Source organism: Panthera uncia, chromosome C2 (genome assembly GCF_023721935.1).
Source record: "Panthera uncia isolate 11264 chromosome C2, Puncia_PCG_1.0, whole genome shotgun sequence".
Taxonomy (NCBI): Eukaryota; Metazoa; Chordata; class Mammalia; order Carnivora; family Felidae; genus Panthera; species Panthera uncia.
The window spans coordinates 135,072,276-135,091,027 of NC_064810.1; the positions used below are offsets into that span (position 1 = coordinate 135,072,276).

Below are 18,752 nucleotides of genomic sequence, written 5' to 3' on the forward strand. Positions count from 1 at the left end.
AAATTAAATAATTTTTTACATACATAATTATGTGAGGAATTATGTAGCTGAGCCAAGGAAATCGGGCTAGGTTCCAAGTAATCTCTATTGAAATGTCAAATATCTTTATTTTCACTCACACCTCATTACTATCCCACTCTGTCCTCTATGGTTTATGGTGAGTGACCAAACACAGGCCAGAGACTGCTCCTGTGTAAATTTCTCTATCCATCGGAAAAATACCCATCCAGCTTCCATAAACAAGAACTTCATCATTTAGGAAGATCAGGCCATCCCTTCCTGTATGGCTCTAGGCATTGGCTAGAGCATTTCAACATTTTTTTAAAAAATAATTTTTATAATGTTTTTCATTTTTGAGAGACAGAGTGACCAGGGGAGAGGCAGAGAGTGAGGGAGATATAGAATCCAAAGCAGGCTCCAGGCACAGAGCTGGACGTGGGGCTCAAACTCATGAACTGTGAGATCATGACCTGAGCCGAAATCAGATGCTTAACCAACTGAGCCACCCACCCTGAGTGTTTCAACATTCGGGAATGCTCTCTCATCTGGAAGCCTTCTGTGCTTCCTTTACCTGTTCCACCAGAAGTTAGGTACTCTCTCTTCTGATTTATGTAACATTTTGTGTATCATCCTGACATAATCTACACATTTTGTCGGCATGTTCATTTACTTTCTGGAGTGTGAACTTCTCAAGACAGATGCTATCTTTAAAATTTCTTTGTTTTTAATCCAAATTGTTGAGCAAATTTTTTCGAGAAATGTTTGTTGGATGGTTGGATGATTGGCTGGATGAATTAAATGATAAGACTTAATAGTAGAAATCTTGGCATTCACAGATTAAACACCCATTGATTTAGGAGATGATTAATTTGAGTGAAAAGTAACTAATTCGGAAACAGCGAGACTTGGGTTTAAATACCTATGACAGGACCTACTTGCTATTTGGTCTTGCTCTGAATGCCTAATTTCTTAGACAATGGACTACTTTCATTAATCAATCTTAATAAAGTTTACCACAAAGGATTTTTATAAATATTAAATAAGATTATGTATATAAGGTGTCTGGTCAATTGTAAATATTCAATAAACAGTATCGTTATTTCTATACCTAAGAACCTCTGTACATTTTAAAACCTATTTTTGGTCTTAAATAAAAAGTATTGAAGACCTCCCAGCACACACAAATGCATGCATAGGCATTTCTTCCTTAACACTAATGTTTAAACCAATAGATGATTTATCACACACACACACACAACACACACACACACACAATCCTGAGTACAAAATATCTGTTGTTCTCTGAAAATACATTTGGTTTAGGAACTCTTGCTTGTGTGTAAAAGGCATACAAAATAATGACAATGATAATGATAATATTAGCAATATTTATATTGTGGTTATTACGTGGCAGGTACTGTTTTAAACATTTCACATATATTAGGTTTGTTCATGGACATAAGAACACTATGATGTGTATGTACTATCAGTTTCTCTATTTAACAAATGGGGAAACTTAAGCATGGGGTAATTAGATAGCTGACCCTAGCTCATACAGTTTGTAAATAGCATAAGCTGGGCAAGTTGATTAAGGTAGCAGTGACATCTGGCTGTCACCAGCAGTGACAACTGACTGGGTGGCTCAGTCAGTTAAGCAGTCTCCAACTTTGGCTCAGGTCATGATCTCGTGGTTTGTGAGTTCGAGCCCCACATAGGGCTCCCTGCTGTCAGCAGGGAGCCTGCTTCAGATACTCTCTGCCCCTCCCATGCTCGTGTTCTTGCTTTCTTTCAAAATAAATAAACTTTAAAAAAAGGAATGTTCTTTTAAAAAAAAAGAGCAATGACATGAAGTTACCTCATTATGCAATCAGTGGCTGGACAGGAGCTGTGCAATATTTGCACGACAGAATACACCCAACCTTATCAAGCTAAACATAATGGAAAGGAAGAATGACTTATAAAAACATGGTCTTAAACGCTGGTCTAAGATATGCATAGTTGGAACAGAGGCTCAGATTCCCCCCCAAGTGAAGCATGTCCTTTTATTGTTTGCTGTCTACTAGCATCTGAAGTCTCAAGACTCTCAGGCATGGTGAGTAGCAGGCAGGGATACTCACTGAAAGTGCCCAGGTGCCATTGGATTTGGAACTTGCAATATGTTGTGTGTGCTTTGTCCCTGAAGTGGAATGCAGTGATATTTGGGGCATGTAAACTCTCTAGAAGGGGCCTCAGCTATGTGATTACATAAACTGGTGTCTATAGAAGATTTATGCCAAAGTGGAAAAATTCCTTTTGGGAAAAAGCCTAGTAACAGTGGTGACACTATTCCTATGTTATTTTTAATACCAAAGATTATAAAAGAAGGCCACTAAAGGATCTCAGAACTGGTAGCTTTTTCAGACAGTGGTTTAGGGTACACAAGAATCACCATGTCAGGGTGCGTGGGTGGCTCAGTCAGTTAAGCATCGACTTTGGCTCAGGTCATGATCCCATGGCTCCTGAGTTTGAGCCCGTGTGGGGTGGCTCTGTGCTGGTAGCTCAGAGCCTGGAGCCTGCTTCAGATTCTTTGTCTCCCTCTCTGCCCCTCCCCTGCTCACACTCTGTCTTGCTCTCCTTCAAAAAATAAACACTAGAAAAAAGAATCACTGTGTCAGTTGGAAACAGGTAGGACATGACCTTCAAACATCCTGATTCTCTCTTAGGTAGAGCCCAAGAATTTGCATAATGAGCTTTCCTGGTGATTCTGATGGGGGTGGTCTATGTACCACACTTGGGCAACCACTGCTTGAGGGCATCTTTAGTTGTTTAATAGCTGAAACCATTTGTTTTAAATGCTTCAAAACCTGTTTAAAATTACAGAAATTAGCCCTTGACACTTGTCATTACCCTAGATCCTAAGGTATGCAGGCATTGTTATACCCAAACTTGGAAGGCAGTTAGTCTCAGACACATCACAGATGATAAAATGATCCTTCATTAAGTGATAGAGATACGTTAGTCCTCAGAGCTTTCAGGATGCCATCAGGAAGGCAGATTGGCCCTGCAATTTTTTTCTACCGTATTTAAAAGTCCATTTCCTGTCACACATTTCACCTGCAGTGCTAGGACCCTTGTTCATAGACAGTGGAAACAGGTCAAGTGCCTTATGGAGAAGTCCTGGGGTTCTGTGATCTCTAACTGCTGCTAAAGAATTCACCGGGTCTAGCAGAGCCTCTTCTTGCTGCTGTGTAATCGATGGCCCTTTAACATCAATCTTATCGCTGTATTAAAGTGACTACAACACATTGAAGACTAAATAAAAGGAATTTGAGATTTGAATAGAACAGGTATTGCCAAGAGCAGTGAAAGGGTTGATGGCTGGTCACAGATTTTTGCACTTTGGTCTGAACATCTTACATCACTTTACTGGAAAAGAATAGACAGCCAACAGTGAAGGGCTCTGAATCTGAAATGAGCTCAGAACCATCAGCACCATCATCATCATTATCATTGTGATCATAGTCAACATTATTATTCCTCAACAAATTTAATTAAAAGCTGTGACCTTCAGCCTGTCGTACAAATGATTTTTGGTTATCTATTCTTGGGCTGGATTGTAGGAAGTTTTGCTATTTTCTCTACAAAAGAGACTGATGAAACATTTTGCAGCATAGAGTAGAAAAAATTCGGCACTGGAGTTCTTGATCTAAATATTGTCTCCAAAGCTTACTTACTGTTTATCCTGGGGTAGCTGCTTGACTTTATTCTTTTTTTTAATAGCCAATAAGTACCCCACATTTAAGTTTCCCTATTATCTCATAATAGCTTTTATCACTTTTTTTTAATGTTTGTTTGTTTTTGAGAGAGAGACAGAGATAGAGACAGAGACAGAGCATGGTGCAGGGGAGGGGCAGAGAGAGAGAGGGAGACACAGAATCCAAAGCAGGCTCCAGGCTCTGCACTCTTAGTGAAGAGCCCAATGCAGGGCTCGAACTCAGGAACTGCAAGATGATGACCTGAGCTGAAGTCGGACGCTCAACTGATTGAGTCACCCAGACGCCCCGCTGCTGGACTTTCCTGATCTTACTTATTTCACATTTTTAATATGGGGATAGTAATATTTTTGCCCTTGTAATCATTACGAAGATAAAATTTAAAAAGCTGAAGCATGGGATTTAGCATAGAGCCTGGCACTGAATATGGCTTAGTTACCTTCCCCTTATTAAAAAGCAACATGTTTTATTAAACACAAGGCACTGTATAGAAATGTGTATTCTTGGGATGGTCCTTTTATCATCTATTTCAACCCACTCATTTTTAAATTGGGAAAAGCAGGGTCAAAAATAAACTGTCCATACAATTATTGACCAAACCAGGATGTTCTTGAGCTTGCAATGGGTTAATGGCTACACCATTAATAAATGAATGAATTATTTAGTGATTACCCTGGTGCAACTGGTATAAATTGCAAGTTTCTAATCAGCTTGCCCAAAGATAGCCAATGACTTGCCAATGGTCTTAAGAATTAATGTTAGCCATCTCTTTTGTTCTCAGTTCAGCATTCGTTCTGACTATGCCTGTCTCTCTTAATATCTTATCCTTGAATTATATGAATGATCAAATAGTATCTTAAAGAGTTATTGAAAGTATTCATAGCTTTCCAGAGACCAGGCTAAAGCCTATCTTTCCCCTCTGCCCCTGTGCCGCTTCCCTTACTCCTTCTCTCCTGAGAGCACACCCTCAGTTAAAAACAAACAAAACAAAACAAAACAAAAAAACTTTCATAAGAATCTCATTTCAGGCTCTGCTTCTACAGGACCCAACCTAAAGATAGCAGGCTTGATTTTGGATAGCAATGGACAGAGTGAGAAATAGAAAAGATAGTTGAAAACAAAGTATTCAGGGTCCTATTCTGCTTGTGTGCTCCCTCCACCTTTGATGATAAAAGTGGAGGCCTCTTTGGACCAAAAAGTAGGCAAGCCCCAAAATTATAAACAACCCTTTAATGGGAAGGGTACAAATTGCGGGTGTAAGTTTTCCAGGAAAGGTCAGGTAAACCCAAAGGGGGTTGATCTTTCTCCCCAAAAAGATATGTTAAAGTCCTACCTCCAGACCCTGAGAATGTGAGCTTATTTGGAAATAGGATCTTTGTAGATGTAATTAATTAAGATGAGGCCATACTTTACTGAAGGAGGTGCGTCCTAAGTCCAACATGACTGGTGTCCTAATAAAACATAAAAGAGACACAGTCCTGTAAGGAAGGTGATATGAAGACACACAAAGAGAACCCCAATGTTCAAATGAAGGCAGACACAGGGGTATACATGCATCAGATTACCAGCCACCACCAGAAATTAGGAGAAGGCACAAAACCGTTCCTTCCTCTCAACCCGCTAAGAGGAAACCAATCCTGCCAACACCTTGATTTTGGCTTCCTAGCATCTAGAGCAGTATGAGAATGAATTTCTGTTGTTTTCAAGCCATCAAAGTGTATGGTAATTAATTCAGCAGCCCTAGCAAATTCATATACCTAAGTATACAATGGCAGTGAGTTAGCATAAACTGGGCTTTTCTTCATAAATCTGATGGAACCATGCCTGTACCAGCTGTTGCTGGCAATTGTGCCCCCCTACCTCTCCCACTTCTTACCTAGAAGAAATCCGGAGAAAAGGAAATAGTGGCCAAAACAGGCCTCATTTGCTCTGATCCTATATAGCATTTTGCTCCCATCCAGTGTTGCATCTGAATCAATCACAGGCTTGCAGAGGCTATGTTTATGTAGTCCTTCCCATTCTAACTCAATCCAGCCCACCTGAAATGCTCTGACACTCTTGAAAATAATTCTGATTAATGAATAAAACATGATCAACTGGTAATTAGCTTTTGAAGGTGAACTCTTTAACAGGAGGGTAATTTGGTAATGTTCTAATTGTTTTTCCCAACATTAGACCTTAGCTGACATTTGGTTTTAGCTTCAGCATAACAATTCCCTGTTTAGAAAGACCATGAGCAATTTCCTAGGACTTGGCCAGAAATTATTCTCAATGTCTGGAGTACACGCTTCAAAAAATGTGAAGTTGTATGTTAGTTAAGATTCCAAATCTAGTTTTGGCTTAGGCTCATGACTTGGAATACTCAGCAGAAACATGATCAGCCATGTTTTTGTTGTTTTGCTTTGTTTTCGTTTTTTTTACTTTATTTTATTTTTTATTTCTAAGCAAAACAACATGAAAGAGACCTTTGCTATTAGATGATTAGCACTTTAAAAATCATAGATGTTAATATTTATGTCATTTGAGTCAGGCAGAATTTAAGGATAGACATTTCGAATGCTGATCCTAAATGTGGGAAAGAATGGGGGTTATTTCAAAAGTTAGTAAAAATACTTTTGTATGAGTTTTTTTCAAATTAACAATCTGGCACTTTACATGCGTATGGCGCTAAAAAAAAAAAAAGAACCAAAATGTATTCAGCAAAGGTATGTTCAGAAAAATTATTTCTGAATTTTTTTCATATTTTACTTGAAGAAAGAACCACAAAGATAAGGATGTGTTTCCATATGAACTATGCTTGGTGTTTCTTCCTGAAATCTGGTGTCTGCTGTAAACTGAAGCCAAACTCTCCTTTAGAGAAATGAAAAGAAAATGGCAGAATCCTTTCCTTGAATGTGGTCACCTGCTGGCTGCCCGAATCAGATCTTTCCTGGGTGTCAACTCTAGAAAATCCCACATACTCCCATCATATTCTAGTGAAGGGAGGCTTTACTGAAAGTGATGCTTGCAAAACATTCATCCTTTTGAAACTGCGTATCTAAAATGAGACTCAAAAGCATTACAAGATGAAACCAGCAATGACAAATTGACGGAGAGGGTAAAGGGTTGAAGAGAACCCTGAAAACTAGCTGGCAAAAGAGTAGGTGGTGGCTGAGAATCAAAAGGCCACGCTGGAGTTTGCAAACCAAATGATCACAGTGGCCTGGCAGGAAACAATTGCTATGATCTCTGAGTGTACATCATAATAAATTGCAAAACTCTGCTTTGTCCAAAGGGGGCAGTCACAGTTCAATCGCAGCTAATAGTTGCCTAATGAGAACGCAGTACTAGGGCTCTCAGATTTTTCTGATTTGTCAAGAAAATCAGAATCTCCACTTAAAAAAATGCTTTCGGGGGGGACGCTTGGGAACTAATTAAAATTTGTTTAAAAAAAACCGCAATACTGTTCATGCAAAAAACTTTTTCAGCCCTATGGAAACATGCTGTTATCTTGTAACCTCTTCTCTGCACTGGAATTTTATTTTTCAGCAAGGACCAACCACAGGTTTCAATGTTAGAAGTCAAGTGATTGTTCTGCCTTACCCTTATTTGAAATGCACTAAGTCGTCAGTTTAAAGAGACCTCTTGGGGGCGCCTGGGTGGCTCAGTCGGTTAAGCACCTGACTTCGGCTCAGGTCATGATCTCACAGTTTGTGGATTCCGGCCCCGCCTGGGACAATGTGCTGACCGCCTGGAGCCTGTTTCGGAGTCTGTGTCTCCCTCTCTCCCTGACCCTCACCTGCTGACGCTCTCTCGCACTCTCTCTGTCTCTGTCTGTCTCTCTCAGAAATAAACATTGGTGTGTCTGGGTGGCTCAGTGGGTTAAGCATCCGACTTGGGCTCTGTTCAGGTCATGATCTCAGGGTTCATGAGTTCAAGCCCTGTGTAGGTCTCTGTGCTGACAGCATGGAGCCTGGAGCCTGCTTGGGATTCTTTGTCTCCTGCTCTCTCTGCCCCTCCCCCATTCATGCTCTCTTTCTGTCTCAAAAATATACATTAAAAGGATGAGAATTCTTGTCTTCCTTTTTTTTTTTTTTACATTTATTTATTTTTGAGAGAAAGAGTTGGGGGAAGGACAGAGAGAGGGGGAGACACAGAATCAGAAGCAGGCTCCTGGCTCCCAGCTGTCAGCACAGAGCCCGATGCGGGGCTGACGCGGGGCTCGAACCTACGAACTGTGAGATCATGATCTGAGCGAAGTTGGTTGCTTAACCAACTGAGCCACCCAAGCGCCCTGAGAATTCTTGTCTTTCCAACAAGGGAGAAAGAAGGGACGATGGAACAGCCATCATTCAGAGATGGACAAAAAATAAATATTTTACTATTTGTCCCCCCTTCAAACAACACATTTCTTTTGAGAAACAGTTGCAAGACACATGTTCTGTGAGCTAAAGTTTTAGCTGACACTTGGAACAACCATATTATGGAGCTTTTTTTGTACTTCTCTGAATGCTAAGACATTGCAAACAAGTAGACTAGAACATATGGAACACACACTTCATTTGTTTTAATATAATATCTCTCTTCCAAAGAACCTTAAAACTTAAACTAAGAAGGAAGGATGTTTCCTAAATGGATATATTACCTATGGATTTTTTTTTGTGAATGACAGGAAAATTAGCAACCATCTTTATTTTATGAACTAAGTGAAGACTAAGGACTTAAATGTGCTAATTTCCTGAAACCACATATAATGTTTTGTACCTGGACAATTTCGATATTGTCGAGGCGAGAGGGATTAATGGCTGAGGACATTTCTAGAGCTGCTGAAGGAACCAGGGAGCTTCCATCACATAAAAATACCTCTAGTTTCTTTCCTTTATTACAACTGAAACTTTTTAAAGACTTCCTGAAAACAAAATAAAGATCAATTTGTTCACAGCTGAAAGTGTAACCTATAGGACCAGAGACAGGATAAAATGTTCTATATCTTACATTGCTGAGTCGATAAAATAGATAACAGCTTCATTTCAAATAGGGGAAATTATTAGCACATGGGGAGATTTTGTTACATGACTTAAAACAGAAGAATGGCATGATACAAATTATGTGAATGACCTGATTATCAATATTTTAGATTTAAGACTTTACTGGCATACAAGGGGCAGTTCTTTGGGTCTTCAATGAAAATGAATAAAAACAGCAACACAAATAATCATAATTCAAGTATCAGAATGCAACACACACACACACACACACAAATTTCATCTCGATGGTCCAAGTCCACCTGGGGACATCTAGAACCTCCAATTAAAGGATATTCAGCACAATTTGGCAAGATGAAAAGAGCAAAGTCATTTACCAAACATATGGGCTATAAGGTGGCACGAATTTGCATCCTGAGCGATTTGCTTTCTGCTGCTCAAGATCCCTAATGTGCAGATGAACAAGGAACATGCTAGTTGTATGCCAGTGTGGCATCATTTTAGCTGACCAATGCATCAGCCATATCTGTGTGACTATAGGCAAGGCAATTTCTTTGATTCCTAGTTTCTTTTTCTTTCTTTCTTTTTCTTTCTTTCTTCCTTTCCTTTTTTCTTTTTCTTTCTTTCTTTCCCTTTTCTCTTTCTTTTTCTTTCTTCTTTCTTTCTTTTCCTTCCTTCCTTCCTTTTCTTTGTCCTTTGTAAAATCAAGAAAGCTACATATACTGCACCTTTTTCAAATATGAGGTATTATTTTCTTTGGATAAAACTTTGTCAAATCTTTTGCCAAGTGGTTGATACTGGACAAAGTCCTGCTTATATTTTCTTAACTATGAGGATAAAGAGTGAAAAAAAGAATCACATAATTTTGTTCCCTTGAGTAGTTTTGTTGCAGGGTTACAAAAATGTAGGGCACACCATAGCCTATTTTTAAAATTTCAAAATGTGATTCAATGTTTTTGAATGTTAATGCCAAAGCTTCCTATCAGAAATCTGGTTGTCAAAAACAAATACTGCCTTCACTTTGTGGTCACTAAATACATGTGGATTAGCTATTTTTAGGTTTTGAGACTAAGGCTCAAATTGGCTGTGAGTAAATAGGCAAAGTCATCACTCAATTTATTTGATTGAGTGTATTTAAAGTTCTATTATTAAGAATAACCATTAAAAATAGCCAACCCCCCAGGTTTTATGAGAGTTGAATATCTCATCATCCATTAGCAAATACTAAAGTTTTCTTTGACCACTTTTAGGAGGCAATTTAAAATTAATTGTAAAGTTCCAGTAAATTAAATATTACTAGCAGAAATGAATGACTACAATTAAGTAAGGAAACCTTAGTTGAATTGACAAAAGATTTTGAATGATAAAAGGAAAAAAATATGACCAACAAATTTCCCAGTAAAAACAACATTCTTAGCATAGAGTTCCATGTGTGTATAAGACTAGATGTCTTAAAATCTATTTTAAGTTTTGGGTTTTTTTATTTTCAGGACAAGATTGAGGATGTAACATAGCTACAAATGACCTTGGTTTGGCATCAGATCAATTCCCCTGAATATATGTAGGAATATGAACACTGTAAGTATTAGATGCATTTTAAAACAACTTTATTGAAGTTTATAGGAATTAGGCTTAAATTTTGGAACCAATTTTGAGAATCAAATGACTTACGTTTACTAAATTCAGATTTTTGTTTAGTGTATCTTTGTAATCACATTGTTACTCCTATTTTTTTTCAGAAGGGAATCGTCAAAATATCAAGTGAGTTGACCCAGTTGCCTAATAGATAATTTGTGTTGAAGCCAGAGAGCATGTCCATTGTTTTCTGATGATCGATCTCATGCCTAGATCCCTTAGCCACAAGCCTTTTCTTCAATTTCCAATACTTCCACATACTTTTTCCATAATCCCTTTAAAAAACAGATGTTATCCCAGGAAATTCTTTTTGGCTATTTCATGAAAGCTAAAATTTCCAGAATCTCAAGAACTTTATTACTTTTCTGTATCTAATAATATAAGCTGACTGTCATAATAGATGCAAAACACTTAGTGGAGGGTCTTTACCCAACATTAGCCTTGCCTAGTCCTGGTGTCCAATGCTGAAATTATACAATTAACACATTTTAAATTCAGTTGACAAGTATCCAATAAAACCCACATTTTTATTTTTTAGTTAAAATTCCATACACTTTTACCATGGCTTAAAAACTCCATAACTATGTTTCTCAATGGATTTGTGTCTCACTGGATTTAGATAATCAAAAAGCCAAATGACTTTAACAAATTTTGTTTCCTGAAAAAATATAATCTAGGTCCCCAATATAGGATTCTCTCTTTGATAATTTTCTTTAGTACTATTTTACCATGTGTTGCATACTACCTGGATTTAGGGATTTGATAGTTTCAAATTCTATATTGAATGTCAGAAGCTTGTATTAAATGTTACAATTGCATTACCCAACTCAAACTGCTAGCATAAAAACGTTACTAGAGAGCATAGTACTTCGATATTATACCTACTTGACAAATTCTCCAATGCCTTAAATTTATTAAGATTCTCAAATGTGAAGTTAGAGTTTCTCGTCTTAAAATAACAACCAACCTGATCATTGGAGGGGAAAAAAAAGGTAATACCATGATTTTGAAAAAGGATGCATTCTCTATCACTTCATGTACACACACACACACACACACAATTAACCTTAGAATTGGTCACTGTTCAAGTACTTATTTTTAGTTACACTTTTTTGCTTACAAACCATTTTAGATCTTCTCTTTGGAAATTGCTTTTAGAGTTGACTCGTCAGTCATAAAAAGAACATGAACCCATTCTCAGTGCTCTTTGTAAATTTGACCAAACTCTAAGATACCCCACTTGATCATGCATATTAATCATCAGGTTTGGCCTGGAATGCATTTTGGCAGTTTGTAGAGTCAACTTGAACATCTAAGAAAGATGGCTTTCTGTCACCAAAAAGAGTAAAAAGATGACCAGATTGAAGATAGTTCTTGGTTCTTTCACACCTGAGCAAGCCAAGGAATTTTTCAAACTCTGTGACCTTTTGTAACTTGCATGGACTTCTAAAAAGTAGCACATAGGAGAGTTTTCCAGTGCAGAACTGGCCTTTCATCACCATTCATAATTCTGGAAAGCTATAAAGCCATTCCTGGAAGTAATGATCCTGTAGGCCACTTAAGAATGATATATCAACATATTGACATATCTTTCTCTGGAAGCCCTGATGCTACTCTCAGAAATAGTGAGTAGACAATGAAGACTTGCCATATAAATGATCCATTTCACTTCCTGGTAATAGCCTTTGTCATTGTTATAAAGCATGCCATAGAAAGACCAGAAGAGATGCTCTAGAAATAAATCTACACTTCTGGTGAAAACCAACAGAAATCAACATGTAAGACATTCACTGTCAGGACCCAGTTCAAATAATTCTTGCTGTAACAATGTTGAGAGCATCACTGATATCCTTTGACTGTGGAAGAAGTGGTCTTACTAAGGTGTCCATTAGCTAAGACACATGCAAACACAGGAAAGAATTAGTGATGGAGACCATTACTGCTGAAGAGAGAAAGCACAACAAAAGGCATAAGGATGAGGCATTTAAATATCTGTTGCTCCCTTCCACACGTGCACTGCCAACTTTCTATTGCTTTTATTGGGGTTTGTCTTGTTCAAATTTTATCATGCTCTAGATTGAGTAGATGCAGTACATCCTTTATGACTTTGTTATATGTCCAGTGTGAATTAGCAACTCCTCTGATAATTGTTGAAATCTACATTCTGATTGATTAGATGAATGCCGTATAGTGTCGTATATTCAGGATGGAGAGGAATACAGAACACATTTCTGGACACATGCAAATATGTGAGTAGCTGAATGGGTTACTACAAGAAAGCAATTTTATTTTCGAAAGGATGAGAGAAGTGGTTTTTTAATGCCGAAATAGAAAACCAGCTCAGCCATATTACTGATGAAGAAATTAAGGGCAAAGCATTAGTCAACTATCTAATTATTATCCTGCTGATCAGAGACAAAGTCTACAATAGACTGACTTCTTTCAGCTCATTGTTTTCCCTACTAGTTTATGATGCTTTCCTGTATACAAAGAGCTATTAACATAATGCTATCCATGAGAATGCACAGGAAGGTAGTGCTCTATATTAATTCATATTTGAAGGAAGAGGTCTCTACACCACTTGAATCATTTAGCTCTGTGATCTGATTTCTTCAAGAAAGTCGAAAATTAAATGGGTGTGGGGGCAAAGATATTAAGTTACAATTTAATTATAAGTGAAATTTAATGCCATGTGTCCTATGTATTTGTTCTGTGCCTTACAAACTTATATGAGTACATAAAACTGTAACTTTGGATAAACTTTGAATAATCCTATTTTAGGAAACTTTGTTGTCTTTCAGTTTTTTGTTTTATGATTTCCTGCTCTTTTAATTTCCAAATGAGCATGAACGCTCTCCTGGTTAAATAGTTCTTTGGCAGCAAAATATGTAGCACCTTTCAAGAACCCAAATTAGATCTCTGATGATAACAGCAGTGAATTATCGCAGTGGATGAAGGGAGGCCTAATGGTACCTAAAGACTGCAGTCTTTACAGATGAGGCAGTGATGCCAAAAGCCAACCATGTTTGCTCACGTGAATAGAACCCTTCAAAGATTAAGACCGGTGACAGGAACAATTTGTTATGTGTAATCACCTGTTTTCTCAAAAGAGAAATACAGTACCTCCCCAACGACTGTTTCCCATTTGTCTGGATGATCTGGATGAGGTGTGGCAATGCTTTGTCCAGAGGCATTTGGTTCTTGCAATGCATTTATATCTGTTTCAAATGAAATCGGAGATGCTTCCTCTATCACTTCCTCGCCACGGGTGTGATGCATGGGAAGGGATATATAACCATAAAGTCAGACCACCCCTGGGGATTTTCAGAGAACCAATGCTGACCAATCTGAATTATTGATCTTTATTCATGAAAAAGGTTCCCTACGGGAAAGGATATAGCTTTATAGCAGTCTGAACTGTAATAGATGTTGATCTGGTGTTGATAAATATGTGGAGTGGGGGGAAACAATTCACAGAAAATCCACTGTAAGTTCTATAGTTAGGCTTCATCCTTTATTAGGTAGTGAGTAAAAGACAACTGATGATTACAACTCCAATTTAAGAGACCATTTAAACAAAAATGGTTCCATAGCGAAGTGAGGCAGAAGGGAGTTAGGTATTTCTGAGTTTTCTCATATGGCTGATGGAGAAAATATGGCTGATTTGTTTGCTCCCAGCAAATCATTAAAGTTAGTAACATCTTGTGATCCAGGACTCTTTGCATCCCACAGGCCCTGACTTCTAGTGGACTGGCTTGTTCACTTTGGTGAAAATGGGGAAAGAATAGCAAAAGCAGAGTAGTGAGATTGCATCAGTTAACATCAGGTTCTCCAATAGAAAGAGGTTTTCTCAGGGGTAAAGGTTGTTGGATAAGGATTCAGGCTAACTTATAGCAAAAGATAAAAATATTTGACAAAGCAGAAAAAGGCAACTTAAGTTCAAATCGGTCAGAAGCTGGTCACACGAGATATAGACAGAGCCCCAAACAACAAACTCATGAGCAACTTTCCATCTGACTGAACTAGTAGGGTCTGTGAGTGAAAAAAGGAAACACTTGCTAACACCAGATTGCAGAGGTATTGGTAAATGTAAAATCACCAGATACTCTCAAAAAACAAATTTTAATACTAACCAACATGTTTAACCAGACGTGTATGGTTTGAAATTCTTTTTACCAAGGACTAATGAAATACTTTTTTGTCTTGTCTGTCTGCCCTCCTCCCTTTTTTCCCTTCCTTCCTTCCTACCTTCCTTTCTTCCTTCTACCCTTATTTTTTTTTTTTTGTTTAACAAAAGATATATAAAGCCAACTGCTTTAAAGATACGTTTATATGACAAATGTCTATAGCTAGATAGATGGTGGAGAAGAACTCCAAAGACCACGTTCAATGTTGAGCACCAAGCACGCTATGGGTGTTTCTTAAATATAAAATGACAAATGCTAAATACCTATCTCTCAAATGGTTTCATCTTGAATCTTTATACCTCTCAAAAAGTTACTACAGTTTAGATAAGAGCAGTTTTAGGAAGGCCATATCCAGCCCTTCCCTATATTTTAAATAGTCTTTACAAAACCTTTTCAAAAATATTTTTTTTCTCTAAACCTAAATCATGTAGGGTTGATTTGTACATGTTTTATCATTGTTCTAAGTTTGAGTATCCTTGTTATTAATGCAACAGACTGGCTGCATCAAACCCCATCATAGTGATAGGTATATGTTAGCTTTCTACGGGAAAAAGCAAATAGCCTTTATCACAAATTAAAGGCACAGCTATTTTTATGCCATTCGTTACCAACTTAATGATAACATGTAACATGGGATGGTTATATAATTATTTTATATAGATTTTCTTTTTATAAGTTATTCTCTTAATCTTTCTAACATATATACAATATACATATATTTATATATACCCCTGATAAATCTTGTTTTAAAGGTAAAACATCAACTCCTTTCAGCCTTACGGTGAACACAGAAGGCTGCCAGATTTCACAACTCCACTAGAGAAATGATGGTCAAGTGCGTCCTACCAGATTTTTTTCCAATACTATATCCTTGGTCTGCAATCAACTCAGAGTCATTTTTCTTGTTTTACTAACACTTAAATATATATTAATTGTTTATATCATGTCAGTAGGAAATCTAAAAAACAAGAAAAAGCCCACAACAATAGCTAACATCTATCATCATATTCAAAGCAGAAACCTTTGCCTAAGACACAGCCTTACTGGTATGATATAAAGGGGATATATTGCAGAGATGCAATATTCTCTGTGTTTTTTTGTTTTTGTTTCTTGTTTTGGATATACACTAACATGAAAAACCTTTACTTTGCATTATCATCTTAGGTCGTGACCGTTCCTTATCCATGAAACAAAACACTTGTACTGATTTCTTTCGAAACACCCATGATGCACGGGTTTACCTGTTTTCAGATATAGTTTCCTTACAAAGCCTTCCCGATTTCCAGCAATACTGCCTCAGGGTGGGAAAATGAGTACTTTGTAAGAAACTACCTTTATTAATGTCTCCCCTATCTCGATGCTTAGCCCTGCTCTCTTGTCCTCAACTTAAAGTCTTACAAGCTGGACAGAAGGGGGAGAATGTGGACCGGGAACACCTCCACAAACCCTCTGGTGTTTGTTTATCGTTTGACTGTTTACTGGCATGAAATAGTTGTTCATTCTACCTTTTGCGACTCTTTAAAACCTAGTGGCATAGATTGAGACACAGCACTATTGTTTTACGAGACATCTACTGTATCTACTTTTGTTGGGATAAATACCCAGTAATTGCTGTCATAGCAAGAGGACCAGCACGGGTACTACTATTCACAGTGTTGCTTTTGTGTGTGTGTGTGTGTTTTTTTTTTTTATGTTTTTTTGTTTTGTTTTGTTTTTCTTCTTTTCATATTATCTTAATCTACAGAGTAAATTATTATATATATACACTGGAACCAGTTAATGCCCTTACAATGTATAGTTGTTTCATAAAGCAGGAAAGACAATGCAGAGGGAAATAGGTGCCCAAAAGCACAGTCACAAAGGCTTCAGAAGTTCTAGATACCACTACAAGTCAATGCTGGAGATCACTTCTAAAACAATCAATGTTCAAGAGGAATGCTTTAATTTGGAGAAAATACCACCCCTCCCCTCCCCCCCAAACCTCCCTCCTTTTTTTTTTTTAAATTTTTTTAAATAATCTTTTCAATTCACTATCAAAAGTCCTGGCTCTTCGGATATACTTTAAACTATAAATAAACACTGCATAGTTCTCTTTTGTTTTGTTTGTTTTGTCTTTTGAAAAATTATTGCAGTACAAGTACTCCCATTTGGAATTCAGTAAGGAGCAAACAGCACAGGAGTGTGGGCGGTCCGAATAGGTCCAGGAGCTGGCCGCAGGAGTGCTGGAGGGAGCGCCGAGGTCTGGAACAGTGTTGCCGCTGGGGCAGTTCGGAGACTGAAGGGGGCGTTCACTGCCACGGCAGCAGCGGCCGCTGCAGCTGCCAGTGGGTTTGGTAGAATTCGCGGAGCCAATGGCTTTGAAGGTTCTTTTGAAAATACTAATTTTACCTGCAAGGGAGAGAAGAAAAAAAAAAAAAAAAAAGAGGGCAGAAGGACAAGAGTTTGGGCATCTACACTCAGAATCCAAAATGATGGGCAGCTTTTAAAATGTAGCAGTTGGGGCGCCTGGGTGGCTCGTTCCTTTAAACATCCGACTCTTGGTTTCAGTTCAGGTCATGATCGTCTCAGGTTGGTCCAGGCCCTGCATCAGGCTCTGCACTGAGGGCGTGAAGCCTGTTTGGGATTCTCTCTCTCCCTCTCTCTCTCTCTCTTTGCTCCTCCCCTGCTTGCTCTCTCTGCCTCTCTAAATAAATAAATAAATAAATAAAGCAGTAAAGAAGTACAAAGATGAAATCACACTTGTGAATGATCAATAAAAATAATGGGAAGTGTAAACATCTTTTCTTTGATAGAGTTGGAAGATCACTGAAGATGGCCAATCTAGGATGTTGAAAAATCCCCCAGAAAAGTACTCAGCAACCTTACTTTATTTTTCTCAATAAAGTAGGAAAGTATTCATGTTGAGAAAAAAATAGGGAGTTTTTTACTCTTTACACACACACATTAACTGTCATGGGAAGATATTTTTAAAGGGAGATTTATTAATGCTGTCAGCTACTAGGAGCATATCCTAGTGAACAAACTGAGTTGCACAGCAAGGTGTGAGGTATTAATAAAGAGAAATAAAAATAACAAAATTCCACTTTCAAGGAAGAAGAAAAGACCACTTACTTCCCCCTAAATCTGACATTCCGGCTTCCTCTCTGGGCACATGGTAACCACATGCTCTCAACTCTACTCTCCAAAACCAGTTCATTCTTTGGCTAGTAGCATTAGCAAGATGGCTGCTCTCACAGAAAGAATGTTCCCATTTATGGAAACAGTAACACAGAGCTACCACTGAGGTTTTGCAGGGTGACGTTAATACAATTTGACTTCCCTGTTTACTTAACAACCATTCACTTGATTGTTGAAACTTGTGTCTATGCTGGTCAGAAATAGCACTCAAAGTTATGACTAGTGGTGCTGAAACCTCAGCTCTGCATAGAATTCACAGCTTTTCAATGCAGCTAAAATTGCTTCTGTACAAAAGAGTAAAGTGACTTCATTTGCATAAAAATGGGTGATGCTACTAAATTAACTGGGTCAACTCCTACTGAGGTTTCATAATAGATGATTGCAGTTTTCCTTTAACTATATTTTCACAGGCCAGCAGCACACAATAGCACCAATTATTAATAAGATCTATTTTGAAGAAAACAGATCTCAAAGTGCATAATTTAGCACATACTATATAGATCAGTTGTTCTTAACTCTTCATTGAGCCCTGGGTATCCCTGAGAAATCTGTGGTCAATTCGACAAAGAAAAAAAAAAAAAAGAAGAAGCACATGGTCATAAATATTAGCTTGAAATTATCAGGAGGTTTCACAGATTTCCCCTAAGTTCCTACAAAAATTCCAGGCCGGGATATTAATACTAGTGTGTTCACTAATCTAAATGGCATATTTGGGGTAATGGGAAGGGGGCATCTCCCAGAAAGTGTTTCCCCAGGCCTTAGATACTGTCCTTGGTTTGATAATTCAATAAAATAAGCCATGCCTTTCAGACTTTGTTATTCAAAATCCAAGACTGTTGAGGGCATCATCAACACCAATGTTTTGTCCCTTGGAGAAATTTTTCACTGACCTTTCCTGAAATTATGAACTAATGGCAGGACCAGATTTCATGTGATTTCATGTAATGACTTACCTGACTCCAACGATTGGCTTTATTCCCTTCCCCATGCTTCTGTCATTAACCAGAGCCCAACTCCAAAAGATAAAGGTGCTGGAC

The 18,752-nt window shown here is 37.9% G+C and overlaps 1 protein-coding gene across 5 annotated transcripts in view; it reads right to left on the reverse strand.

Annotated features, from left to right (window-relative positions):
* Nucleotides 1-13,254: 13,254 nt before the first annotated feature.
* ZNF385D (zinc finger protein 385D) overlaps nt 13,255-18,752 on the reverse strand; it is a 1,296,755-nt gene continuing 1,291,257 nt past the window's right edge. For 4 of the 5 annotated variants that reach the window (XM_049629861.1, XM_049629864.1, XM_049629863.1 and 1 more), the window contains one exon: nt 13,256-16,926. In XM_049629861.1, the coding sequence (XP_049485818.1) occupies nt 16,693-16,926 (234 nt within the window). In that variant the 3' untranslated portion in view covers nt 13,256-16,692. Of the gene's footprint in view, nt 16,927-18,752 lie in introns of all 5 variants that reach the window. The other variant, XM_049629860.1, reaches the window with a different exon arrangement.